Genomic DNA, 27,860 nt, shown 5'->3' with positions numbered 1-27,860 from the left:
GTTCAAAGGACCCCTCTACTTGGGGTGTCTGGAGGCTCTGTGACCTTCCCCCACCTCCTGGGCCCCAGTTGGACTTTGAAGGAGGTGGAGTAGGGGAGGGTGAGTTGTCATTGGCTAAAATCCTTGTCCTCCTGGAATTTGGCACTTCGGGTGCTGGGCACGGTGAATCCCAGATAACATTGTCTTCTGCCTTCCAAATTTTGAGTTCCATTGGCAGCCAGATGGCATAATGAAATCACAGAGAAGCAGTGCTTGAAGGCCAAGAATCTGTTGGCTCTTTGCCAGCACCTTCTCCTTTAACTCTAAAAAGACTCGCTAGCTGACCGGCTCACTCAACACACAGACACACCACACAGGTCAGGCTGAAGTTAGGAACTGGGAAGTTTTTTTCAGGCTGGGCCAGCCCAACCTGTTGGGCAGGGTCATTGAGTTGAAGGAGCTTGAGAGAAGCAATGGGGAGAAGGCCGAAAGGTTTTCTGTGCACTTCCATGGAAATTTCCCCAGACACTTGCACGTGCAATCTATTTATTTTCAAGTCAACAGTCAGGTTCCTCTATGACCTCCTCACATACATGGAAAATGTACACCTCTTCTCATCTGCCCTAGAAGAGGATGACCTCAGGTCCTGAGTTTATTAAGGAACCCCGTGGAGGAAGACCCAATCTGGATCAGCCCTTTGCCACATTCTGCACCCAGTGGGGTGATGTGGCTGGCCTTTGGGGAGCTTCCTCCCTTGCCTGGCTTCAGGCTTCAGGCCCCAAGCTGATAAGGGAGAGTTAAAATCTTTGGCTCTTTGCCAAGTGAAAAAAGCACAAGGCAAACTTCCTAAGCAGGGGGAGGCATTTCTGAAGTCAGGGGGACCGTCGGGGCTCAGGTCCCACCAGTTGGCCCTGGGTTGGCACTAGCACCCCTCCCCCTCCAGTCTCCGTACAAAGAAGGCTTCCAAAAAGTACTTATACAGAACAACTGGCATCTGTTACTAGGTTGCCAGAGGATTCTGGTAACTACCCACCCTGTCCTTTTTAGATTCCTACCCAGCCTCAAGTGGAAGGGAACCGGCCCTGAAGGCACGGGAAGTGATCATGTTTCAGAGGCTGGGGCAGCTACATTGGTGGGGTGCCCCTGGAGAGGTAGCTCTGGTGGCCCTGAGGGGGCCAACCCCCAGCCTCGAGTCTGAAGTGCTGAATAGCAGTGGAGCTCCCAGCAGCCTTGAGATGAGGAGGAAGGGGATGCAGTGATGAAGATGGAGATTCCGGGCTGTAGGGAGCACGTGCTCCCAGGAGTGCAGAACCTCCAGGGACAGAGCTGGGGCAGCTGGAGGGGACAAGCCTCAGAGTCCTAAGCAAGTTCAGCTCCGTGTCGCATGACAGCTCGATGCCATCTGACACCAAGCTGTGCAGACCCGAGGGCTTTTGCACCCTAGGTCAGCAGGGTCGTACTTTCCCTTCTGTTCTTGGCTCACTCTTAGAAGTCGGCAGTCGGGGTGGGGGGTTCCCGTCAGTTGCCTTGGGCAGGGCATGTGTGGGTGCGGTAAGGTGAGCAGGAGACTTTCTCCTTCCGGCCAGGGCCCTGAGAGTCAGCAGGAGGGTGAAGAGGTGGCTCTCCTTCCTGTTGAGATTGGCTGACTCCAGAGATGCCAGGAGGGGGGCAGGGGAGGGAGAGAGGAGGAGGAGGGGGAGGGGAGGGAGGAGCTCAGGTCCTGGTGGACGTATTCCCCTCTACCGGTCACTCTTTGTGACCCCAGGCTCTTCCTTCTTGGAGTCCCAGATGCCACACACTCTGGAGGCAGTGTGGGGGCTGGCTGGGCCCTCACAGGGCAGTCAGGGTCTCTGCATGAAACATACTCCCGAACATTTCCTGCGGGAGCACGGAAGGACAGGGGAGGGGAAGGGAGAGCATTAGACCTGTTGAGTTCACAATGGCTGCAACCACGAGGTGACCCTGTGAGCCCCTGGCCAGAGAGAGCTTCATGAGTAAGTGTGTGTGAGTGTGAGTGTGTGTGTGAACAGGGGAGGGGCGGGGGAAGCCCAAGAGGTGAACTGGTACAGAGGTGACAAGAGAAGATGCTTGGAATCTACTTTTTTTTTCTTTTTTTTAAGGTTTATTCATTTTTCAGAGACATACAAAGCGTGAATGGGGGAGGGGTAGAGAGAGAAGGAGACACAGAGTCGGAAGCAGGCTCCAGGCTCTGAGCCATCAGCACAGAGCCCGATGCGGGGCGCGAACTCACGGACCGTGAGATCATGACCTGAGCCGAAGTCGGATGCTTAACCGACTGAGCCGCCCAGGCGCCCCACTTGGAATCTACTTTGAATCACCTCTGGCGTGCTCTGTGACCTCCACATGTCACAGTCCTTTTTGGCTTCGCTTTCATTGTTAAGTGAAATGACGGTGGAGATGAGACCGTTCTGAAGTCCTTTTTTGCTCTGATAAGCTATTTGGGGGCCTATCCCAGGCTTTTGGAATGTGCTGGAGATTCCACAGGGGCACAGAGATCAGTCTGTCTCTATTTCCTAATGTCTCCCCCATGCCATCAGTGCTCCCAGAGACATGTCCAGGGGACGTGGAACTCAAGCCCCAAAGGGATGTGAAGAGGTACAAAGTGAGATGTGATTTCTAGTAGGCCCAAAGCCAGACTTCTCTCAACTAGACATCTGGGTGTCTTTTAATTCAGGGCGTTGGGCTACTTTGTCAGGATGACAGGGCCCTGGGGCGGCAGTAACAGTTCACATTTGCACAGCCCTCAGTGCTTAAGGGCAGTAATACTTGTACCCCTCGAATTCATCTGGCCCCACCCCAATCTACGTTTCCTAAGGTTTCCTAAGGTCTTTGTTTGGTTCACTGCTGTCTGCCCACCCTGGAACTGTGTCAGGCCGGTGGTCATTACATATCTGCTGATTAATGAAGGACACACGAATCCCCCGCCAATCCTGTGAGGTCGAGGGGGCGGGTACCACCTATATTTCCCCTACTTTGCAATGATAGAAAACTGGGACCCCGTGTGTTATGTGGCCTGTCCAAGATCGTGTGTGTTATGGATGTTCGTTCTCGAGATTTTCCTCCAGTGCCTCTCCCTCCCCCAGTGATGCCTTTCAGGGAGTGGGAAGCATTAGGATCTGCTGTGATAAGAGAGGTGAGAGAAATGTTGCCTTCAAGGGGGCTGCTCTGGCTTGGAGATGAGAGAGCCCAGTGAATGCCTTGGGTTCGTGAGGGTCTCCTTCCCAGTCCCGGCCTCCCAGTTGCCCCTGCCCCTCAGCTCACCTGCTCTAAGTCCCAGTAGCTGGGGCTGTCCTCTTCTGAATCACATAAGGACAGCTCAGGGTCCACGGAAGCCTGGAAGGGGGGGAAACGAGAGGAGAATGAGCCCCATGACCGAGTGACACAGTGCGGTGCAAATGGCAGCCTCCGGGTAGGCGCCGTGTTTTCTGCCACATGAGTCGCCCTGTTGCTTCTTCCTTCCCCTCCCCCATCTGCCTCACAAAATGTAGCACGGGGTGGCCTTCCCCCTTTCAGCAGAGGCATGTGTCAGGGTCTGCCCTCCCTGTGGGCATCTTAGAGGCAGGGGAGGTTGGCCTAGCTTACGAGGAAGATTGGCTAGCCGCCTGACATTGGGGAATCCGTTTCCCTTCTCTGGAAATGTTTCCTCATCTGTAAAAGTAGGATAATTAAACTCACTTTGTGGGCTTTCTACATCACCTTGCTGTTGAAAAGGGGTGTGTGTGTGTGTGTGTGTGTAATTTATATATATGAATACATTTTGTAATATGCAAATATAAATATTTTCTGTATCTAAAAGTTGTTTTAAATGTATAACCGTAATAACTAGACGTTATTTGTGCAATAACAAATGGCGAGGATTCTTCCAGAATCTCGCTCTTTTTGCTCTGTGGACAAGGCTTGTGAAACCAGAAAGCCTGTTCCCACACAGTTGTTCTCCCTAAGCATGGAGGGCGGACACCAGGGCCCTGTGTTTTCCTGGGAGGGCAGTCTTACAGCACTTAGAACAGATGGCTTCACCTTCATCGGTCTCTTAGAGCAGAGGGCAAATGGTCGCTCGAGGACCAGTAAAACCTTTCTTATGACCCCCTGAAGGTGGGAGGAGGTTTCATATATAAAGAAGGCTGGGGCACAGAGTCTTGGGAGGCCAAGGGCAGGGGCTGAACCGAAAGAGGCTCTGGGAGCGGGGGTGGGGGCGGCTGGAGACGCCAAGGCAGGCCCCCCCCCCCCCCCCCCGCCATGGGGTGGAGCTTTTCTGCTTCCACAGCTTTCAGGAGTCCTAAACAGTGTTATTTGTGGCTCATTTGCATACCACTTAGTGAGCTAGTAAATTAAATGTCAAGAAACTGAGACAAAACTTGGATCCAGTCTCTTTATCCATCACCAGTCTGAAATCTCTAAGCTCTGCTAAATTAAAACGGGCAGGCTTACTCCCTTCCCTTGCCCAAAGCCTCTTCTAGAAAGACCGAAGGAGGAGGGCGGGTGAACAGTGCCAGCAGACTGGGCATAACCTAATATGCCTAGAGTGTTTGGAAATTAATATTAATAAAAGGGTTTACAGTATATAAAGTGCTTTCAAGTGACAGAAAAGGCCTAATTATCAGTTAATGCTAAAACAGAAGCAAAAGAAAAGCCTGTGAGGTAGCTAATGTTAATTTAGGGTGCTTGTTCTACAGAAAAGGAACTCTGAAATGGCAGTTTCAGAAAAGTTAGATGACAGACTCGGTGTTGGAACTCAAACCTTCTCCTGTGTTCTTTCTAACGCCCCTAGTCCTGCCATTTCAGTGCCCTGGGGCCTAGGATTCCCAAGGGACCTTACCCCTTGGAAGTCACGTCCTGGGGCCACTTCTCTGGCATTTGCCTGGGCGAAGAGGACAGCATCATGTATACTGGGAAAGACGTGGTTGCGCTCTAGACACCCATCTTCAAAGACACCTCCATGGCTGATATCGTTGTACACCTGGGCTGGAAGGAGGAAAAGGCCTTCAGAAAGATAACAGCCTTGTGGTTTGGAGCTGGGGATGAAGGAAGGATGGTGAGGCGCAGGGGGAGGGAAGGAGAGAGAGGACTGTGGGTTGTGTTCTTTGTGTCATCCAAAGGCCAGGCCAAGGCATGGGTCTTGCAATATCAGTGCTGGACAGCAGAGGGCAACATGAGCTTGAGGATGCTGAACCTTCAACCCAGGGCAGGCAGAAGGAAGCAGTTTGATTCAGGGAGTCGGTACTTTGTGGCAATTGAGAGGGAGAGGCTAAAGTGTCGTGAAGGAGGCTGCTGCCACTTCTCTGCCTGGATGGTTCATTCTTCCTCTTGTTTCTCCGGACCTATCTTGGAACCTCCAGTGTGTGGCAGAGCCCTCACTTTTGCCAAATCCTAGAGATGACTTCCTGAGGAGTGTCCAGTGAGGGTGGTGGGGATTGCCCACTGACTCTAACTGCCATTGCAGATTCTCTCTCTGAGCAGGTTCAACAGGGCTCGGGACCTGCTCAGGCCAATTCTGAAGTTGGGGAGGCCTCCAGAAGGGTTCTGACTTTCTGGAGGAGGAAAGGTGCACGGATCCCTTCACCTTGTGCTGTGTGTCTGTGTGTGCTTGCCGTGTGTCCACATCCCTGCACTCTGCCAATGCGCTAATGATGTGAAAACCCACTGCCCTGTGGACATGTTGTTGGGGCCGTGTATATGCACCTTTTGGAGATGGTGTGTATGTAAAACTGTGTGTGTCTGTGTGTTCCCCAGATAGCTACGGCACGTGCATGCTTCATGCTTTGGGAGAATGTTTGGGCGCTCTCATTTTCAGTCCCCCATTCAGCATTCCACCGACCTGTTCCCCCCCTCCCCACCCACCCCCCTCCTTTTGGTCCCCCAAATGTCCTCCTCCTCTTACCGTGGATGTTCACCAAGAAGACCTTCACACCGATCTTCCCGTAGGTGGAGCTCAGCTAGAAGTGGCGGGGGAAGGGTATTGGGACCGGGAGATAAAAGGAAAGGAATGTTCTGAGTGGGTCTCAAAAGTGATTCACAAAACGCACTTCAGAGGGGAAGCCAAACAAATAAGCAACCCCAAGAGCCCTGGCAGCCAAAGATAAAAATAGCAGCAAGGCACGCCGCTTCTCCCTGGAGTGTTGGCTGTCGGCTTTTCTGGAAAGCAGGACAGAAATGGGGCTTTGCCAACGAGGCGGGCACTTAAAGCCACCGCGGCCTCTTCTTATGGGGTCAGGTCTTCTCTCTCAGCAGCTTAGATGCCCAGATTCCGCCTCTTTCCCGACTTTGCGGCTTCAGGCAGAATCTGCAGGGGAGGACGGAGGCCCGCCGGGCTCCAGGCCCAGGCTAGGGAAGCAGGCTGAGCCCACGGCTGGGGGGTGCGGCCTTCTGGGCACCTGGCCGATGCTCTCTGGATGGTACTCAGCCTCTGAACTCTCTGGACCCCTCGGTTTCCCGGGACTGCCTCTGTCTGAGCCAACTCTGAGGTTTGCTGACTCCCTGCCATCGGAGGTGCTGCTGAAAGGTTATCAGATGGACGGATATCTTTATTCAGGGTGTCCCATGAACTGCCAATTTGGCATGAGAATGTGGGGCACTGATACTATTTCTCCTTCTCTTCTCAGTGGACTGGAATTGGCTGATGCTGGAGCGTCTGGGTGAGCGTGGGAAGGAGCAGCAGACCACAAACCGGGGCCAATCTGGACTCTACTCAAAAGACCTAGGGGTGGGTTCCTGGTGGCCTGAGAGGGAACCTGAGATGACCTCTGCTAGAGAGGGGTGCCTAGGCAGGGTGGGACAGCAGATATCCCTCTAGTATCCCTTTCCAGCCACTTGTCGTCTTGGGCTATCTGGGCCTGCTTTGCGGAGAACAGCCTGTCCTGGTCGTGTCTGGGGGAAAAGCGGTCCTCACGAGCCATTTGCCTCCTTGGTGAACTTCGTCTTTCAGCTTGTCCAAATGAGGGCCCCGAGGAAAGCGAGTGTGGGAGAGCAGGGGTGAGGGTGTTGGGGTGGAGGGCGGGCCGGCACTCCCTCTGCCTGGGCCCTCACCTTGCCCAGGGCTTTGATGCCCATCAAGTCCACAAAGCTGACCCCGCTCATGTCAAGGATGATGGTGTGGAAGGTGACAAAGGGTGGGACGCTGGCCAGCATGTCACTGGGCTCACTGGGGGTCTCGGCGGAGGCCGATGGCTCACAAGGGGCAGCTGGGGAGCTGTCGGGGCTGAAGGTGATGTAGGACACGCTGGCACCATTAGCAGAAGTCTGGTTGTTGTTGGGGTCAGTTGGGGTGGTGTTCTCAAAGTCCTGCTGGAGCTCCTGTAGGGAGACAGTCTGGGGGGCGGGGATGGGGGTGGGGGTGGGGCAGGAATCAGCAAACTGAATCAGACTTGGCTGTAGTTGAGGCAGGGGCAAGGAGCGTGCGTGTGGAGGTGAATGGCTGAATTAGGTGGTGGTGAGTATAAGCCCCCAGAACCCCACAGGGGAGGCATCTCCCAGTGCCCTGTCCTTAGGCAGGGCCTGCACGCTTAGACTCCCACGGACCAGACGAAACTGGAGAACCCGTCCAAGAGAGGCACGGAAGCCTCGGCCCACTCTGCTCTGGGAGAAAGTGCTTCTGGAAACAATTGTGCTCCTTTTGATATTCGTCTGTGCCTGCCTGCTTCTCCCCACAACTTCCATACCCACGTCAAAACGTCTGGACACCCCATGAAATTCACTGCTGCCCCCCATTTGGGGTTGTTCAGAAGTCTATGGGCCATATCATATCTTAGCCAGAAAATGGGGAGGGGCCGTGGGAGTTCAGTAGTTACCCCCAGGAGCTGGCATCCCCCCACCCAAGGAGAAGAAGATTCTGTGGCCACCAGGCAATGGCTACAGAGACGTTATGTCTTTGCCTCAAAGGGTGCTGGGAGGTGGGGCACCAAGGGGCAAGATCAGAGTGGGCAGGCTGTTCCTAGCTTCAGTTCACCTTGGTTTTCATAAACAGAGACTTCCTCTGCTGTGTGGGCATCGTTCTCCCCTTCTCCTGCTTCCGGAGGTATTTTTGCTTGGCCAGCAGTACTTTCTGGGGGTCCACACCTGTCTGTAGGGAGAGAGCCAACAGCAGTTTGGACGTCCACCCTCTTTGGAGTGGCCTGCCCCCCCAGTCCCCTTTCTCCCATCTTCTGGTTACTCACTGTTCAACCCTTCTGGTCGCCAGAGTTCTGAACCTTACCTTGGCAATGACCTTTTGCCTGAAGATCTCTGAATTGGCAAAGTAGAGAGGGGAGCAGTAAGTGACAATCTTAACCCCCTCAATTTCCTGGACCTGTAAACAGGGAGACTGAGCTCAGGTGGCAGAAATGCTGTTATTGGCTTTTTTTTTTTTAACCTTTTTTTAAAAAAAATATTTATTTTGAGAGAGAGAGAGAGAGAGAGAGCATGCGGACATGCATGAGCAGGGGAGGGGCAGAGAGAGAGAGAGAGAGAGAGAGAGAGAGGGAGAGAGACAATCCTAAGTAGGCTCTACGCTCAGGACAGAGCCCAACGTGGAACTTGATCTCATGAGTGGGAGATCATGACCTGAGCCAAAATTGACAGTCAGATTCTTAACTGATTGAGCCACCCAGGCACCCCTTAACCTTCTTTTGTTTGGGGTGGGGGGTACGGCAAAAGAGGGAGGTCATAAGTTTGGATTACTCACCCTATTGTAGGTTTTGGGATTCACATAAATGTCAGTGTCCATGACCTGGGCCAAAGCATAGCCATTTCGACTAGATGAGAAAGGAGAAGAAAAACTTAAGAACACGCAAAAAACAAAAACACATAAGAGCGTGCTAACAGCAAATCGGCCTGGAAGGACGCTGGGGTGGGAGCTGGAGCAAAAGCAGGGTGGGGTGGGGGCCCTTCCTCATCCCTAGTGTCTGTTGTGTTGGTCTTTCCGCACCAGAGACACATGCCTGTTGGCCTATGGCTGGGCTGTAACTAGAGGGATGACAGGCCAGCCCTTGACATAGCTCCCAGCGTGGGGCTCAGCACGGAGAAAAGGTGTGGTACACAAGTGACAAGCTTAGGTGGCCCTGAAGTCACCGCTTCCTGGTTCTGAGTTCTCAAGAAGAGAAGACAGGGCTTCTCTAACATGGAGCATCTTCTTCCTGCCCTGGCCTCTTCCTCTGGTGCCCTTGGCCTATACTCCCTAGCCTTTCTATGGGAAGGACACGGCATCTGTCCTCTGGCCTGGTGTTCCCCTGGGGAGGGTCCCATCTGGTCTGGGGACCGGCATTGCCTTTGGATGGGCTCGGGGTCTTACCTTCCTGTTCTTCTCCTACTTCGTATGGCCCCCAGCCCTCCAAGCCCATGGGGGCTTCCTTCTGGGGCTTTCAGGATATGGCAGTCAGACAGCCCAGCCCGGGCCTGGGGCCCCACTGCTGTGTCGTGTGGGGGCTGTTACTTACAACTGAGTCTGGAAGACCACAACCAGGGCGGAGAAGGCGACACCCACGGCCACACCGTAGGGAAGACTCAGAAAGAACGAGGAGAGGAAGCTCACCATCCAGACACACTGTGAGGAGAGAGATGTCAGAGCAGGCCTGGGGAGAAGGCTGCCTCTTTGGGGAGTCTTCCTGGAACAGCCAAGGCCGTTCCCTGTTTCCACAACCTCAGACCGGCCCTCCCCTTGTCATGGCACCTTTGCGCCGTCTTATGTCTTGGTGCTCTGGTTACACCTGCACGTTTTGCCTGGATTGAGTGTGCCTAGCGATCGTGCTTGGTTTTTGATAGACAACCCCAGCCCACGCAGGGAGGCGGCATGGCGCACGCTGAGAGCATGAGGGGAACACACGCCTGGTTTCAAAGTTTCATTCTCTCGCTTCCCAGTTATGTGAGCCAAGTTGCCTGATCCACAAGAGGGCAATAATATTACCTGTTTCGTAAAGGGATTGAAAAGCTAAGGCAGCTAAAGGTCCCAGCCCAGCGATGGGCACCTAGTGATCACTCAACAAACATGAGCTCCCTCTCTCCACCCTACGGGAGGCTGTGTGTTTCCAACACACGCTCAGTGATCTTCCTGGCCTGACGGTCTGGGGTCTGGCTGCGTGGGTGGGGGGCAGGATTGAATGCAGTTTTGATAGTTGACCCCTTGATGGTCCTTTACAGTCCTCCCAATTCCTCTAAAGAAAACCAATCTGCCCACACTCCCCCAGAGAACTGGGAAGATAAGGTGCGAGCCCAAGGCACAATGTAAATACCAGAGCCTATATTTGGTCGGGGGGGTGGGGGGATTGCTGGGATGTGGTAAGAGCAGATCCTTGGGGTGGGAACTGGAACATCGTATACTCCCCTATCCTCGTCACTCACTTGGGGACTCAGATGGGCCACTCATTTCTCTGGCTTTAAGGATTTTCTTTGTGTCCCGTGCGGGTAAGCCTCCTTCCCCAGGAGACAGAGCCCCCCAGAGGTTTGCAGTCTAAGATTTGGGTTCCAATCCTGACTCTACCCCTTACTACCTCTGTGGCCTTTGGCAAGTTACTTAACCTCTCTGAGCCTTGGTTTCATCATCTTTTTAGAAAAGTTTTATTTATTTAAGTAATATCGACACCCAGCATGGGGCTTGAACCCACAACCCCGAGATTCAGAGTCGGCACGCTCTTCTGACTGAGCCAGCCAGACACCCCTTTGTTTCATCATCTTGCAAGGAGGTCAGTAAATCCTCTTATGGTGGAGCTTAAATGGGGTTTTTGTCAGTGTCGTCAATATATGGTAACCTTATTACTATTGTCTGATGCTAGGTGCACGGGGCCGGTGACTAATCATAACAACAGGTCATGTTTGCTGAGTGTTTTACAGTTACATGGTACTTACCCATGTGATCTCATGTAATCCTGAGAACCAGTGTATGATGAAGTCATGACTGTCACCCCCATTAGAGATGAGGAAATAGAACTCCAGAGAGGTCTGGTAACTTGCTCAAGATCCTGGTCTGCTGGCTTTCTGTTCTAGTTTTTTGTTGTTGGTGGTGGTTTTTAAAGCTACTTCTTTTTGCTTTTTTTGGAACTACGAGTCGTAAAAATAATCATAGCTAATTTTTTTTTTTTTAGTGAACCCAGAATACGATTTAGATAACATGCCCCTTACTTGTATTATCTCCTTTCTTTCTCATGAACAACCCTGGGGCGGGGGGTGGGGTAGAGTATAAGACACCCATTTCCCAGATGAGAAAATCAAGACTCAGAGAAGTTAAGGGACTTCTAGGGACTTGCTAGTCTAGGGCCCACCCAGAGGCAGTGAACAGGTGCGTTAGGATGTGAACATAGGATGTGTCACTCCAACACTTGGGCTCTTAACAGCTGGCTAGGCTAATTAGGGAGCAGAACGGAGGGGTCACCGACAGAAGAGCTGACGCGGCTGTGGGGCTGGAGGAAGGGGCAGGGCACGAAGGGGTACCCAGCGGCCACCCAATACCTACACAGTCCAGCTTGTTCTTCTTCCACAGGTAATAGGGGTCAGCGAGTTGCTTGAGGGAGTTCTTGAGGTTGACAGCTATCAGTGCTCCTAGCACAGACTGGGGAAACAGAACATTGTTCTTTCTCACCTGTGGTGGCCTCTCCTTCCTGCCCTGACTACAGACACCTGACCCTGGAGCCTGGCAGGACAGAGCTGCAGTTCCAGAACATCTCTGCCTGCAGAGCCCCCCGGATCTCTGCACTCAGTCTCGGGGCTGGAGAGTGCAGTGTAGGTGCTAGGCCATGGGGCCCCTCCCTTCCTCCCTCATCTCCAAACCATCCATGCCCAGGGCCTTCCTAGTCAGGCACTCATAAGCACTTGTAAACACTAACTGGGGAATCGATCCTGAGGTCAGAAGGCTGGCGATTACCACCAGCCCTGCGCTCGTGAGCTGCGTCACCACAGATCACTGAGACTTTCTCAGCCTCAGTTTCCCTCACTTGTAAAACGAAGATAGTAAAACCACGGTGTCTACAGGTTGTGACGAGGACAAAGTGCGACAGTGTCGGCACTTTATAGACTGTAAAGGGTTATGCAGCTCTTAGGGATTGTTCTTACTGGAGTCTCCGGCTGACCTCTGCTCTCCTGCTGCGCTCTTACCTTGGGGAGAGGGTATAGATAGGACCCCAGGACCAGCATGGTGATCATCACTACCAGGGACACACACAGGCTTGCCACCTATTCGGAGAAAGAGTTGGGAACAGGGTGTAAGTGTGGAATTCTCGCTCTTGATTGATTTCCAACAGCTCTCTTTGGTGGAGTGGAGACCGGTGAGGGGAGAGGAAGGTTGGGGAAGCAGCTGGCCTGGCTTTGCATGTGCCTTGGCTTCTCTGGGGCAACTGTTTTGCTACCCTCTCCCCTCTTTCCCCACTCCCCTGGTACAGTGCTCACCTGGGATTTTCCTCCAGCTCCATCCACCGCCAGAGTGACAGAGAGGGCACAGCAAATGACATGGATTTTAAAGAAGGAGCCAAAGAAGTTGCTGCAGCCTAAGGCGATCATCTCCTGTGGGGGACAGGGGGAGGATTGGAAACACGGGCAGCGGGGGGTGAGCAGCAGGTGTTGTCCAAACCTAGTCGTCCGTACAAGCTGGATCCTGGGCCTAGGACTTGAGAATGATCCTGCTGCTAGAAAGCCCTACACTCCTAGCCCAGCGGAAGCTGGCCTCCTGCGTTCAGAGCCCCTCCTCCTCACTGGTCGGCACCTCGCTCCCGTCAGGTCGAGGAGCCCCACCGTATCTCTGGCCAGGCCTCTGTGGGACCCAGCGCCTCCTGCTTGGCCCTGCCCGCGTGGACCTACCTGGTTAGAATCCACGTCATAGCCGTGCTTGCTGGCCAGGGTCCGGCCCACGGCCAGGTTGATGACGTAGCCCACGATGGCCAGCGAGAAGGCCGTGCCCATCATGTCCTTCCACTGTGAAACCACAGGTGACACGGGAGTGGGGAACCTGCCGAGGAGCCAGAAAGGAGGCAGGGCCCAAGGGTGTGAGGGGAGGCATGGCGAGTCCTTCCTCAACCCACGGGGACCAGCGGGGCCCCAGTGTGTGCCAAGGTCTACATGACCTTGTCGTCTGAGCCCTCAGTACAACACTGTGATGGTGGTAGCCATAACTCCCATTGACAAAGCAGCAACTTGGCTTGTCCAAGGTCACAGAGCCAGTAAGTGGTGGGGCCTCGTTTGCTCACGCCCAGTTTCTGGGCTCTGTGCTCACTAGTCCACAGACCCACAGCCGGCGCCCTCCCCTGCCCTCTTCCCACCCTCCTCCTCCAACCCTACAGCACAAGCCCCACCCTTTCCCACCACCGGGCCCAGCGTGGTGCCAGGCACGGAGTGGACGCTCACTGTTGATCCTAATAGCTTCTCTTCCCCATGAAAAGAACCAACACGGCAGAGCGAGGCAAGGAGCCGGAAAAGGGCTGATCAGAGAGTCTTTGTTCTGGCAGTGTCCACTGAGTGAGACTTTTGGGGGTGTGTGTGGCAGCTAAGACTCACTGTTTGTAACACGGCTGGCATTGGCTGGCTGTACGGCTGTCTTCCGTAATAAGTAATAGAAATAATTCACATTTGGTGGGTGTCACAGAGTCGACAAGGCTCCTTCATGAGAGATTGTCTCATCCTGGCCTCAGAGCCCAGGCCTCCACAGGCAGGTGCTGGTAGGGGGGGGCAGGCTTCCTGGCCACCCGGACTCACCCTTGTTGGATCTGTCCCACGATCTGCATGTGATACTTTTTGGGCATCTTACAGCCCCCGGAGATAGCTGTTGCCACCACCACCTGCAAAGCCCAAAATGGAGAATGGGGACTGGCAGAACAGGGGTCTCTCTCAAGCCTCCCTTTTCTCTGGGGACTCCAACTCCCACTCCCCTGCCTCCTCAAAGGGGAGCAACCCAAGGAGCAGGAAAAGTGGGAGCCATAGATGGGGGGATGGAATGGATTCACCCAACTTCCTGTTCTGCTGGCCGCCGGCGGAGGAGGCGGGGAGGGTGGGGAAGGGTTCCCGTGGCTTTGGCTGGGGCTGGATTCCTTTTCTCATGGCCTCTCTAGCCTGGCCCCCCGCCCCCCCAGCCCTGTGCAGGGTCCTTACCACAATCATCTCTGTAGGGATGGGGAAACGGATCTTGTGCATGTAGCGAGCATTGAGCTCCTTCACCAGCACCAGGAAGATGCCACTGATGAGGGCGAAGATGAGCGAGGCGATGTTGGTGTGGGGGAGGTTTTTGCAAATGTCAATGAAGGTCTGGGGGAGAGAGCATCATGCTCATGGGCTCCCACTTCCTCTTCCCCTACTATCCCCACCCTTGGAGGTCTAACCCGGCAGAAGGATGTCATCAATGTGAATGGGGGCACACTGAAGCAGAATCCAGACCTCGGTCATGAATAGCATCCCCTCTTCCACCTCCCTCTCCCAAAAGGCATGCTGGGATCTCATGCCAGGAGGGGAATGGTGATTCTCTTTCTCTAGAAAGAATTCAAGCTCAAGGAGGAAGGATGGAGCTTAGACACAAGGATGGACCTCCCAGGCAGGGAGGGGTTGAGGCACTGTGTCAGGGAACTGATGGAGAGTAAACATCTCCTTTTCCGCAGGAATTCACCATAGAGAACCTCAGTGAGCCCGCAGGGTCATGTGTTTGACCCTCCCTCCCAAAGTGGGAACCCCCTGGGAATCCTCTCTGAACAGTGGGCTAGCCAGACCCTTGCTTGAGGACGTCTTGTAAGGAGGAGCTCACGACCTCTTAAAACAGTAAACCCTGCTTCTGTGTCTGCCTGAGCCCCTCCCCATTTGCAGGGATGCGTGCCTAGACTCACAAAGACAATGGCCCCCGGGCCCGTGTAGGACGGGATGGTCAGTCCAAAGATGTACTTGAGCACCGAGATCAGGATCTGCAGGCCGGCTGCCGTCATGAAGCCCCGGACGAAGGACTCGGAGAGGTAGATGGCCACAAAGCCGAACTGCACGAAGCCCAGGCCCATCTGCGGGGAGAGAGGTGGGGGTGGGGGTGGGGAAGACCAAGAACGGTCCGCAGCTCCCCCGCGTGCCTGACCCAAACCCAGGCTGCAGTTCCGTGCGGCCTCCCTGGGCAAGTGAGCCCTTTGTGACCTTGTCCGGCCCTTTACGGTGCCAGCAGACCTCTAGTCTGGTTTGGGGCACAGGCCTCTTTGTCACATCATCTCTCTGGCTTTAGTTTTCTCATCTGAAAAATAACCCTGGTCCTCAACCCCTGCTTCGTCTCCACCCGGTTGCCTAACCCAGATCTTAGGAGTCATCCTCCCTCACCCCCATGTCAGGGCTCTCACCAAGCCTTTTAATGCTCCCGGCAAAACGTTCCTTAAGTCCACCCCACCTCGGTGGCCCTCCCCACGGCCGCCTCCCTGGCCTAGGTGTTTGGCGGCCTTGCCCGGGCTTCTGCATAGTCTCCTAACTTTGACTGTAATCCACCTCCCCACCTCTCTTTTCCGTGGCCTGAATGATCTTTATAAACTGCCAGTCAGACCCAAGGCCAGTGCAGGGGGGACAGACTTCAGACTTCATTGTCTAGCCTCTGCCTACCTTTCTGGCCCCTTCTCGGGCCCATCCCCCAAAGGCCTCCTGCTGTCCAGCCGCACCAAAACGTCTTGCCTGGTCATTCCCTGGTCAGTTCACACTCAAGCCTCAATGCTCTGGGGTGCATCCTTCTGCCCAGACTGTCCTCCCGTGCCTCGTTCATTTGGTTACTGGCCAAGCTCTAGTCATCCTTTAATATTCAGGTCAAATGTCATCTCCTCTCTGAGGCGAGACCTTCCCTGACTCTCTCTTTGGTGCTCCCACCGCTATGGGAACATAGCTCTATTATGCTGCTTATCTCCCTGCCTACAAGTTTATCTGTTGATGTGGTTACTTCCTCTGCTGGGCTGTGCGCTCCCGGAGAACTGGGCCTCTTCTTTACTTAGCTTTCCCCCCAAGGCCTAGGCCAGTTTCTGGCACAGCGACACAACCAAAAACGTTAACAGAAAGAATGAATGGATGGATGAATGAAAGGTGTCTTCGGAGGTTGCTTCCTGCTTTTGTGTTCCATCACGCAGGGTTTCCCCTCGTAAAACCTAGCAGATTCCTTTGCAATTTATGTTGTGTGAGTGATGCTGTGGCTTGGGGCAGAAGAGGCTGGAGGAGGGATAAGGGATGTTAGAGAAACAGTAGGGCTGTGCTGGAGAGGAGAGAGAGCCCGTGAGCCTTCCAGACAGTCTAACTCGGGACAGTTTTACTGGGAGCAGAGACTGGTCTCATAGACCTGCTGGAGGGAGGTGAGGAGATACACCGATTCCTCAAGGTCTTTTGTGGCCCTGGGGATGGGGGAGAGGGAGGAGGAAGGGCCCTGAGTCAGCTTTAATGTCAAACTGGGGCTTTGAGGCAGGGGCAGGACGGAAAGATGCCCCCCTGAGGCCGCGCCCTTGACAAGGCCACGGCCGTCCCCTCACCTGGATGATGGCAGTCAGGCAGGCCAGGGTTGCTGACACGTGCAGCCTCTCAGCCTCCATGGCTGCCGTGTCCACGTAGCTCTTGTTGGTGGCGTTGTTGAAGACCCAGAATTTCGACTCTGGGGCCAGCTGCAGACAGATGTTACCCACCAGGATGCTGATAACGGCAAAGGTACCTGTGGTGCCCACCCAGCCGGCAGGAGTCAGAGGTTTGCACCACACCCGGGGACAACAGAAAGGGGCCCAGGAGGGAGTGCTTCCCGACCCCCGAGGAGATGGACCCCCGCATCTCCAAGGCTCCTCTCCAGCAAGAAAACCAACACTCACATGTCACCACGATCTACGCTTTTCAAGATGCTTTCACCTCAACTGTTAAAATTGTTTCATTGGACACGTGCGGAAATGAGCTTGGAAATACAAGCGGTACCTGACCCAGAAACAGACCTTGTGACCAGGTCCTTTTTCTCGATGTCACTTAGCACCAGAGAGCTCCAAATATCCCTGCAGGGACCAGCCTGAGAGTAATCCCTCCCATCTCCTTGGCACTTTATGCACATGGTATACCTTGTTCCACCAAGTCTTCCCCACGTGCCGGGGAGGGAGACAGAACAGGTAGTGCTAACCAAGCTCATGGAAGCTAAGTGGTTTCTTCAAGGTCACAGCGGACCTGGGACTGACGCTCACAGTGACGGTCCCTTCAGGACCGCCCAGCACCAGCTCTAGGAGAATGCAGATGGAAAACACCCAAAGCCCCTTCGCCACATCCCCTGTCCTTGTGGTCCAGGTCACCTGGCCTGCTGAGAGGGGAGAGGCCTTACCTGGCACCATCTGGTGTATACCCCCCAGGAAGAAGTAGGTGAGGAGGGGGAAGAAGGAGGAGTAGAGGCCGTTGACTGCAGGAAGGTTGGCCAGCAGAGCAAATGCCATGCCTGCAGAGAACAGGAGATTGAAGGCTCGGGGGCACAGTTGGGGTATGGGGGTCACAGGGGACGGGGAGAGGAAGGGGGAGAGTAGCAGGCCAAGCCAACCTGGGGGACAGACCCCCTCACCTTGCGGGACCTGGATGGATCCACCGCTGAGTCCGCCCAGCAGGTCGGGGACGATGTAGTCTTTGATCTTGTACTTGGGGAGCCAGGAGAGCACGGGGAGCAGCCCAAACACTGCGGCTTTGATCTTGGCCGTGGAACATCTGGAGGGGAAGAGGGCAGGCTTCCAGTCGGCACTGCACGGTTTGGATACTCTTGAGTTGGGGAGGGATATTACATATTCTGTTCCTGGTCATCCGTCATTCATTCATTCATTCACTCGTTCAGAATTCATTCACTCATTCAGCCCCCACACCATGCAGTAGGCCGGGGACACTGAGAAAAAAAAAAGGCAGGGGCTTTCTTTGGAGAGCCATTCACACACTCTCGGTTTTAGCTGGGTGTCTGGAAACAGCTGCTCATTTGGGACATCCAGAAGACTCGGCGTAAAGGCATGGATTTTGCGGTCACTTAGCCTTCCGAGCTGACGAGTCCAGCCCCCCATCTCAGATGACCTTTCTCCAGTCTGACCAAACGCAGGCCCGGCACCCTCGTGCGGGCTCCTACAGCTTCGTGTGCACACTGGGTTATAACTGCTTGCTTTTCATCTGTCGTTCTCACTGGAGAATAAACCCCACCATGACCAAAAGTCTATCTCTCTGGTTCATCTTTTGTACCTTGCACGTTGCATTGGGCTGCTTAGTAAATATTTGCTGAATGAATGAATGAGTGAATTAGTGAAAGGGCTGGCTGGTGTTGAAACTCGGCCTGAGTGGGGGCTGTTGCCATCTTTCTTAACACTTCCCCCAAAGAAGGCTCCATTGTCCCTGCAGGGTGTGCCTCTGCTGACCGACCGTCCTTCATGTGTCATGACTCCAGTGCTGGAGTTCCTCCCACTGTTAATTCTCTGGGGGCGGAAGGAATGGGGGAGCTGTTTGTTGGCCAACGCAGGGTGGGGAAAGTTGATTCCTTCCCTGTTTGTTGAACACCTTGAGGTCTTTTCATAGAAACTCAGGAGCGGTAGGAACAAGGGCCTAAAAAACTCAAGGGTGACAGCTCATGGATTGATGACTGGAAGGGAGTGGGAGGCATTTGCTTTTCTTCTCCCAGTCGAGGGAACTCAAATACTCAAGGCACATTTGGTGACTCACTAGCCTGCTCTGATTAGGCCTCCTTTCCCGCCCGGCACCAATCCCTGCTCTTTGCTATTATTCAACAATAATTTCCCCAACACTTGGTTCCCTGGATGTCACCCAAGACTAAAAGCAATGCGAAATGCTTTGTACCCTGTGGAGTCTGGACAGATTTTCTGTCCCAACCAATACTCTGTGGAAGGGCATCACCCTCGACATCTGAGTCCCCAGTCTCCTCTGGGGCGGGTGGGTGTGCCTCTTCCATCCTTGGTCAATAGCTCCGAGCATCTCTACAGCTTTGTCATAAGGGAGCACCAGCGCTGCAGGAACTCTCTCAGGCTTGTTTGTGGCAAGGAAGACTGGACTCACATATAGAGAGCTGAGTAGGGGAAGACAAACAACCCCCTTGAGGGCGGTATCCGTCCAGCCTTATTTGCAGGCCTGTCGTACGCTGGGCAAGGCAATCTGAGGCCTGATAGCATAGCTGGAAACAGATGCCTATACAGAGGCTTCAGAGGCCAAGAGGGAAGTGGACAGAGGGATTAGCTTTCTAGCCATTCATTCATTCATTCATTAAACAAATATTTATTGGAGCACCTTCTGTGTCGGGCACTGCTTAAGGCTCAATGTCAGCCTCGTGGAAATTGTTAGTTCCCTACATCACTTTGTAGTTTTAATCTATAGTCTTTTAGGACAACAGCAGATACCCTCGTCCCTCCAGCACAGCAACAAACCAGACTGAAACTGTTTGGCAACTAAGGTCGACAGAGCCCAGCTGTCCCGGGAGCCCAGCTGTCGGTAGGGTGTCTGGACACTGAACACCCAAGGCTTTGGCTGTGACCCAGCGGGAATGGAGCCTCCCGGGAGAAGTAGGGTTGGACCAGGGCTTTTGGTGAAGACTCAAGTGGGTGATTCCCCTGGTCCGAACCTGTTCCACCTGCACCTCCACTTCAGCATTGCCAGTGACCTCAATCCAGGTACCTGAATCAGCTGTTTCCCCCAGGGGAGTGAGGAAGAGCAAGTTAGCCCACAGCCAGGACTGAGCAAGGTCTGCCAGAAGTGTAGGGAGGGGGAAGGTGAAGCTCATAGCCGCAGGTTCCTGGAGTATGGGCATAGATCACCTCCTGAAGCCCCCTCCTCGGAGGTGAGGTTTTACTCCCCACTAGCGCAGTCTCACAGATCTGAGAGTGAAGAGAGCCCGGGGGTCTGGCAGGACCACATCCTGGTAGGTATCCTTTAGGAGGGCCCGGGAATTTAGGGGGTGCCTTTGGGCATTTTCTGGATCAGGAAAAGGAAGGAACATCTAGGAGGGAAAGAGGACAAAGGGCATGGAGTGGTGGTGGCTTCAGATTTTTCGCGATCAGGAGGGAAGAGGACTTTCAGCAAGGCTCTGATGCTCCCTCTGCCCCATGTGGTAGCAGGCCCATCTAGAGCTCCCTTAAGAAACGAAGAGAGACTTGAGTGGACTGAGAAGATGGCAAGACTTCATGCACGGGTTGGAGATGCCCTACAACTCTTCTGAGACTGTGGATGGTCCTTGCGGCTACTCCCCATCCTCCACAGGGTGGGTGTCAGTACAGGAGGGGTTGTAGGATCTTAAAGTCAGGGTTCCGAACCTCCCCTCCCCGAGACCTCCCCAAGCCCTGTCTTAGGGATGCTGGTACAGGAGCCATGCTCTGGTGCAGAAAGGATTTTGGTGGGGAGCAGAAGAAAGAGGTGTCTGGGCTCTGGGCCACGTTACCTGAAGGCATTGCGAAGTTTCTCTCCCAGTGGGTATGTCCGGTCCTTCTTCTCAAACTCATCATCAAAGAGGGTGAGAGAGTACGCGGCTCTGTCTACCACGTAGCGGGGCCTGGGCTGGCTCATGTCTGGGGCATTTACAAGCTTTGGGAGAGGCAGAGGAGGGGAAGATGAGGGGGCATCTCTCTCCAGTGCCAGCTCTGGCTTTCTCTCTCTAGTTCTGGCCACAGCAGGGTTTTATTCTGGTCTCTTCCCCACCCCCATCCAGCAAGGTGCCTCCCTTCCCTCTTTCAGGTCTTTCCACCAGACTCACTTCTTCTGGTGGCCTTCCTTCCCAGGTACTGATGATGCACACACTTGCCCTGGCTGTTTTGCTTGGCGCCCGGCACGTGGCTGGCACGCCACACCTGTGACATCACCGTCACCCCCGCCGAGCACCGGGCAAAAAGGAGGCGGGAGTGCAAGGGCAGGAGTCACAACTGGATGTCAGCACATTGGTCCCATCCCCCGCCCCAACCCCCGCTGCTGGTGCCCCCACAAGCCCCTCTCCCTCCCCGGACCTCAGTTTTCCTGGCAGAAAGGCTCATGCTGTTCAGCCAGTCAGCGTGGAAGAAATAGAGAAAACAGCCTGCCCGGAGGCAGGGGGATGACTGAGGTGACCCCAGGAGGGCCCTTCTGGAAAGAGACAACTAGGACTTTACCAACAGGTTTTCCCAGGGGGATAATGGTGCGTCTGGGGAAATCAGGATGGTCTGTACCGGCTGGCTCTCCCACGGCTTCCTGTGCCTGACCTTTCCCCCACCCTGTGTTCTGGTGTTTCTCTCCTCCTTGCTTTTTGCGCAACCTGGCTGATGTTCCAGGAGCTGCGCAGGGCAGAGCTGAGTGCCAGGGCCCCTGAGGCCCAGAGGAGCTCCCCGTGGGAGCCGTTCCCCCTCCCTCCTACAAGCACCGGTCCCTCTTCCTGTACCCTGCCCTTGGGAGCTGGGAGAACTCCCTAGGAGAACCTCTGAGGAAGAAGAAAGAAGAAAGAGGTGGGGTACGTTTGGAGGAAGGAGGTGGGCAGTGTGGGGTGGCTGTGGCCAGTTTGGCAAAAGATCTGAGCTGGAGTTGAAAGTGAGAAACCACACAGGGGGCTAGGGATGTCCCTCGGCTTCCCGCGGGAGAGCCTGGCTGCCTAGGGGTTATCGGAGGCGAGCGGGTTGGTTGATGCCTTTTGCGGAAGAGAACGTGGCAGAAAGATGGAAAGTACATTCACGAAGGGTCCAGAAACCTGGGTTTTAGTCCAGGCTTCAATGGTGGGGTGGAGCAGACCTCACCTCTCTGAGCCTCAGATTCCTGGCCAGTAAAATGGGAGAAACACATCCATCTCACAGGGTGGGTATGACCGTGAGGTGAGATATGGGCAAGAAAGGGGTATGTGAAATGTACCCGAAATGAGGCAAATGGGAGTCGTTACTATCAATGAGATGGTACCCAAGGTGATGCAGGTTGGGCTGGGGAATTCAATTCATTTGGTCGCAGGACCCCGCGGTCCGTCAGAACCTACGAGCGAGGGCTGGACCCCCCGCCAAATCACTGGGGTGATATCGGGCGGGGAGGGAGTTGGGGAAGGAATCCCCTCATGGTGCCTGTGCCCAGTACACACTCAACAAATGCTTGTGGAATGAATCACTACACGGTGTTTTGGAGGAGACATGGGCAGAAATGAATAAAAGCGATGGCATGTGAGACATCTCAGTGAGAGAAGTGAGAGGCCGAGTGGCATAAGGAAAACAGCACATGCTTTAGAGCCAGAATGGCCTGGGTTCAAAGACTCAGTTTCTTCATCGGTAAATGGGGAAAGTAACGGTTCTGGGTGGTTGCCATGAGGATGTGGAATGAGACTGTGTGCATGAAGGGGCGGCCTTCCCAGGCACCTGGTAAGCGGTAATGGTGATGATTATTAAGGGAGGAGGCTGCTGCCTTCCTCTTAGGAGAGACTATTCAGAGGCCTTCAGTCCTTCACCCTCCAGTGAGGCAGGTGCCCCTGCTTCTCCTTCTCCTCCCTGCCGCCCCCCCACCCCGTTTCCGAGGGTTGCAAGGGTCTGGCTTTCGAGGTGGCTTCCCTGGTAGGCCCTTTGGGAGCAATGAGTAGGGAGCATGATTGTCTAGAGGAACCCAGAGGTCCAACTTGGCTTTAGAGAAAGACTTGCGGTTCGGAGGAAGGAGTCTGTCCCTGGCCACTGAACAGACTGCCCACGAAGGAATAGCCGAGATGTTCAAGGAGAACTGAACCCAGAAGAGGGAGCCCCTGGGAAGAGAGGGTGATGGGAGATCTCGCTTCGTGCCCCTGGCAGGTGGCGGGTGGCCCTCGAAGCCCTTTCCCAGTCTGCTTTTTCAAAGGCTCTCAGTTCTAGTAGTGTGTCTGTGGGGACGAGGTCAACGTCTGATCCCACAGAACCCTGCTAACCCAGCACCCCCTCACTTCCTCATTTTCCCAGTGGGGATCTTCCTCCCTGTCACCCCGGCCACCCCCACATATGCCCTTTCTTTACCCCTTGCCAGCCTCCACATTCAGCTGTTCATCAAGCCCCATTGCTCTTTTCTTCCAGTGTCCCTCCTGTCCCCCACCCCCTCAGTTCTTATCTCACACCTGGACTATTACATTAGCCTTCTGACTGATTTTTCCCGTCTCCAGCCTATACCCGCTAATCAGAAACCCTCAGCCTCCTCATTTCCAGGAGGATCAAGCCCAAACTCCTTATTTGGGTGTGTTTGTTCTTCTGCCACCTGGCCCTGTTTTGGGGGACTCGGTAGAGCTGTTGGCTGGGTCTCCTGGCACCATCCGGCACGCCAGACAGGCCGGGCTCAGGTTTACCCCTGGGCTCTGTCCACACTATCCTCCTTACCTGTGATGCCCTGACTCATTCTGCCTCCCTAGACCTGCCCATCCTTAAGACCTGCTTAGGGCCCTCCTCCTCCCCTCCCCTCCCTCTCCTCTTTGCCTTGCCCTCGCCTACCTCCTTCGCCTCTTCTATGAAGCCTTTCCTGACCACCCTGGCCTGGGATCTCTTTTTCTCCTCAGACCTCCTTTATTTGGGCCTCTCCAGCCCGCACACCAATGTTGGCTTTGGCTACTCCTGGCTGTCGTTTCCAGGGAAGGGAGGGAGGCAAGGGGGCGACACTGGTGGAAATCCTTCTGGGAGGGGGTGACTCAGGATTGTGTCTGCCCCAGTGTCAGGCCTCCTACGGACGGGGACCAGATGCTGGGGGAATTCCCACCTATCCAGGCTAACCAAGGAAAAAAAGCTCCCTTGCTTTACTGGAATGCCAAATCTGTCCTTTCCCATATGCTCTGCCCATTTCATTCTAGAAATAGGGTGTCGAAGAGGAGAAGGCTCTGGGAGCTTTCCCAATCTTGAGTTTGTGCCACACAAAAGAAGGTGAACCCAGCAGCCGGCTCGACTCAGGAAGTTTTGTCTAGAAGGGAACTTGAGCGCCAGGCTGGTCTAATCCTCTCGTCTTGTGGATATGGAAGCTGAATCTTAGAGAGACGTGGTATGGGAGCACTTAAGTGCTCCTCTTGGGCCCCAGTCCTCCTGCTCCTGGGGGCTGTCCCCTGAGTGGCATCCAGAGTGCCCCTTTCGCACCACCCTGGCGACCTTCTACCCCAGCCGATGAGCGAGACGAGACTTCTGAGCGCTGCTTCTCCCCTTGAGGTCTCTGCAGTGGTTCTGACCTCTCTTCTGGCCTTGGCTGCCTCAGGACAATGACAGACAGAGTGGCAAATCTGTAGCCACAGGAGCTGCCCCAGCGGCTGGTGAGGAGGTGCCCTGGGCACACTTCCTAATTCCAAGAATAGGGTTGAGGTGGGGTGGGGCTTAGGAGGGGGGTTACTTCATCCCTGGCCAGTGCTGTAGGCTGAGGAAGAAAGGGGGATGGGAGAGGCCAGGTGGCGGGAGGCCCCGCCTCTTTTAGACAGCTCTGGGGTTCTCAGAGAGTTAAGGGGCTCTCGGGGACCCCCAGACAGGGCTCCTGCAATGCCAGGTCAGGGGTGGGAAGATGAAAGAGGGAGCAAGAAAGGGAGAGAGGTGTAGAGGACGTGAAGACTTGATCCCTAGTTAAACAAACACAGCCCTACCGAGTGATGTCAGCATCGCTGAAAAAAGTCGAGTGCCCCATTGCCATAGGTGTGTGTCAACCAGCCCTGCCTCTCATCAAACAGTGTCAGCCCCTCTCCGCCTCCCATCCCCCACGGGAGCAGGGATAAACAGCAGGTGCCATGTGACAATATTGAGGAACAAAAGGGTGCCCCTGTCGCCTCCCGCTTTGTGGAGGGAAGGAGGGGCAGGTCCTGATTTACTGGAGAGACCTGGTTGGGGGGGGGGGTTGGGGAGGGCAGGAGTGGGGCTTGAGGGAAGTAGAGGGCCAGAAGGGAAGAGCATGCCCAGCGTAGGAGACGTGGGTGTGTGGACGGTTTCCAAGGCTTGGCAGGGAAATGGGGTCACATTTGGGGCAAGGGGGATCCAGGGTTCTTGCAGAGCTAAGGAGCCGGGAAGGGGGCAGGACAAAGGGGAGCTAGACTCTGTGTGTGTGGGGGGAGGGGTTATGGGCTGAGCAGACTTCCTCCCAGGCTCCTTCAGGGCCCCTCATAGAACCCTAATGCCCCCCTCCCGCCCCAGTGAGTTTGTACAACAGAAAGCCCACAGGTATCTCTTCCCAGGCGTATCTCTGCATAGGTCTGTCTCCATCAGCAGAATACTTTGGACAGAGATGGGCTCCAGCGTGGCACCCAAGTTAATGCATAGAGAGGCTCGGAGCGGTGCCTGGCCACGGTGAGCGTGCCACGGATTCTGACCGTGTTATTATTACCATTACTTTGGTTACTCCGGAGGATTCTCTTCCTTGCTCTGCAACCACAGTCAGGTCACTCTGCCTTTCTTGGCCTTTCTTTTCCTATCCGCCTGCATACGTTCATCCAGTCCGCCCTCCCTCTTCATGCCCTTGTCCCTCCGAAATTTCCCAGGACTGGTTAGAAGAGAAGCAGAGAATCTTTTTAGACGAGGGCGGACGCTCTCGGGAGCAGGTAAGAGCCATCTGTGGGGTTTTGGTTAGGTCTGGAGGTGATCCTGTCATTGTGGCCCAGGCTGACTTCCTCCTCAGCCCTGCTGTGTGTGTGTGTGTGTGTGTGTGTGTATGTGTAAGGTGTGTGTGGGGGGGTTCTTTGATGGGCACATGTGCCAGGCACGGGAGCAGCCCCAGCACGGTCGACTCGCCCTGGCATTCTTATCACTTGTCCCTACCGGGGCGGTCGCTGTGTTCTGGGGAAAGGAAAGGTCACTTTGAGGTTTCCTCTTTGCTCTAGCTGCTGGTTCCTTCCCGCCTCATCCAAAGTGGGAGCCACAGGGCAAGAGCCATCTCTGAGCGGCTGGTGGCTGTGGCAGGGGATGGGAGGTGGGGACGGGAGAGGAGGGCTGCCCTCTCAGCTGGGAACTGCGTCCCTGGCAGGTGGAGGGAGGGTAGAGGTTGTAGGTCTCCCTGGCGCTTTATCAATATTCCTTTTATTCCTACTGCCCGCGTGTTTCTTGGGCAAATTTCTCACTCCGTTTTCCCCCTGGTCTGGTTTCCTCATCAGTCACATGGAGAGAAGGATGCGATATCCCTGAGTTGTGTTCCCGCTCTCTGGCAGTTCTAGGGACTGGTACCTTTGCAGGGGAGAGATTCATGGCCATCACCCCCCAAACCCCCTCAGTACACCCACTCTCTCCTCCTTCTCTGCTTTCCCTACTGGGGACAGCAGTTGGGCTGAGGGAATAGGCTCCAGCAAAAGGGATTGAGGTCAGACTTTGCAAAGCACTTTCCCGCAGTGAGCCCAGACCAAGGTCACGGGATCCCTGAAACAGACACTTAAAATAGGCTTAGTCTTACTTGGAAGCGGGCGAGTGGACAAGGAGACCAGTGAAGGGCCCTTCGGTCTGGTTCAAGGACTCCAGAGCTTGGTCAGCACCGAACTGGTATCTCCTTCCTTCAGGGAGCCGGCTGTGGTTATTCAGTTCAGATCAACACACACTCACTCAACACCCACTACTTGTCAATCTCTAGGAAGACTCTGGACATTAAAAGGTAAAAGAAGAGTCCATCTCCGCCCCCAGGGTTTTTTACAAATGGGTATTTAGAACAGTCGCTGGAGTGTGGGAAGTGCTGGGAAGGCCAAGGTGGTGGAGGGGACATGTGTGTTAGTCTCCATGCTGCCCAAGGTGGGGGGGGGGTTTCCAGGTTCTGAACACTAGGACCGTGGGGCTCTGGGCGCGGGGAGGGTGTGGGGGGACATGGGGCTCTGGGTGTGAAAAGGAAGTGGGGGGACTGTGGGTCTCTGGGCTTGAAGAGGGAGTGGGAAGGACCGTGGGGGCTCTGGGAGAGGGTTGTCTCTGTGAGTGAAGCCTTCCAGGGGCATGGCCCTCTCTTCATCTGCCCTACTTGGGGCACCATGCCACTCCTAGGGGCACACTCTTAACTCGGGTCTTCCTTCTGGTGGCTCAGATTCAACAGGGCCAAGTATAAGTGGGGGGGTTCATGCTAGAAAGAGAAAAGATTGGCTGGAGACCTCACGGTCTGATTTTGAGGAATGGGGGCATTTTCTGAGGGTGACTTGGGACCCCTCAGAGCTTCAGGATGGGGGGTTAGGAAGCTGGGAGCCGGGGGAGCTGGCCCAAACCACCGTCCTGACCAAAACCCTCTTGTGTGGAAGCTTTCACCTGGGAGCCACGTCCCCTGGGTCTTGTTTCCCCGGTCTGATGGACTGCTCCCTCGCTCGGTCTCTCCTAACTCTCAGTCTCCCTTCCTTCTGCCTCTTCCAGCCACTCAGGATTAATGGGGATAAATGGGACTCCATGCAGCCCATGTGGGAGCCCCGAGCTGGTGGAGAGATACAGGAGTGCAAGAGAGCATCTAAGGGGCAGAAGGAGAAGGAGACAGCCACACAGCAGGCTGGGAAGCCCAGCATTATGTGCTTTTTGCTTGCAAGACTTGAAAAGAGGGGAGACGTGCAGCCAGCAGCTTCAAAGGCTGGTCCCCCAAGGAAGGCCCAAGATGTTTGTTCTTTCCTTTGCAGAGGAAAGCAGCCCTTGCAAAACAGCCAGCCCTTTCTTTCACCTCACTCTGTTTTGGGGTCTGGCAGGCCTCCTCCACTAGATTCCATCCTGCAAGCTCCCCGCAGCCTCCTGCCCTGCAGCCGAGGTCCTTACACGGGAGTGAGGACCCCGCGGGCTCCTCAGATGTGAAGGGCTGGGGGCGGCTCTCAGACTCAGGGGCCGCAGCGTCTTTCCCACTCGTGCTCAGGTTGGCAGACAGCCCACCCCCGTGGCCGGCTGTCTCCTGTCGCTCCTCCTCTGGGTGCCCCCCGGTGCCCACCCTCTTCAAGGGATGACCCCCAGCCCCGTGGGGTGGGCTGGGTGGGGCTTACCGGTGAGTGAGCAGGGCCGGCTGGGCAGGGCTGCAGGTGTGTCTGGGGAGCAGGGAGCCGAAAGGTGTTCCGAGGTGTGCGAAAGGGCTCTGCTCAAATAATCCAGGGAGGCGTT

The 27,860-nt window shown here is 54.9% G+C and overlaps 1 protein-coding gene across 1 annotated transcript; it reads right to left on the bottom strand.

Moving 5' to 3' along the window:
* Positions 1-508: 508 nt before the first annotated feature.
* On the bottom strand, positions 509-27,860 carry SLC26A9 (solute carrier family 26 member 9). Its single transcript, XM_019433694.2, has 21 exons — positions 27,746-27,860; positions 20,306-20,448; positions 17,456-17,595; positions 17,225-17,335; positions 16,407-16,582; positions 14,760-14,924; positions 14,038-14,190; positions 13,645-13,727; positions 12,754-12,901; positions 12,346-12,459; positions 12,055-12,132; positions 11,417-11,512; positions 9,408-9,514; positions 8,657-8,726; positions 8,189-8,281; positions 7,943-8,056; positions 7,024-7,305; positions 5,879-5,933; positions 4,817-4,962; positions 3,262-3,333; positions 509-1,857 (listed from the first exon to the last, which is right to left on the bottom strand). The coding sequence occupies exons 2-21, from the start codon at positions 20,428-20,430 to the stop codon at positions 1,810-1,812; spliced, it is 2,376 nt and encodes a 791-aa protein (XP_019289239.2). The 5' UTR covers positions 20,431-20,448; positions 27,746-27,860; the 3' UTR covers positions 509-1,809.

The sequence above is a fragment of the Panthera pardus genome, unplaced genomic scaffold, assembly GCF_024362965.1.
Source record: "Panthera pardus isolate Hobbes unplaced genomic scaffold, ASM2436296v1 HiC_scaffold_21, whole genome shotgun sequence".
Classification (NCBI taxonomy): domain Eukaryota; kingdom Metazoa; phylum Chordata; class Mammalia; order Carnivora; family Felidae; genus Panthera; species Panthera pardus.
Note: the sequence above shows the minus strand (reverse complement) of the source record. Positions and strands in the feature narration are given on the sequence as shown.

What these genes read in the sequence shown, in the direction of transcription:
- SLC26A9 (XM_019433694.2), bottom strand. Translation starts at nt 20,430, where the DNA reads ATGAGCCAGCCCAGGCCCCGCTACGTGGTAGACAGAGCCGCGTACTCT. An exon ending in GCCCGGGGGCCATTGTCTTT is followed by an intron (nt 14,191 to 14,759) that starts GTGAGTCTAGGC and finishes TCTCTCCCCCAG; the next exon opens with ACCTTCATTGACATTTGCAA. An exon ending in GTGGGACAGATCCAACAAGG is followed by an intron (nt 12,902 to 13,644) that starts GTGAGTCCGGGT and finishes GCTCCTCGGCAG; the next exon opens with GTTCCCCACTCCCGTGTCAC.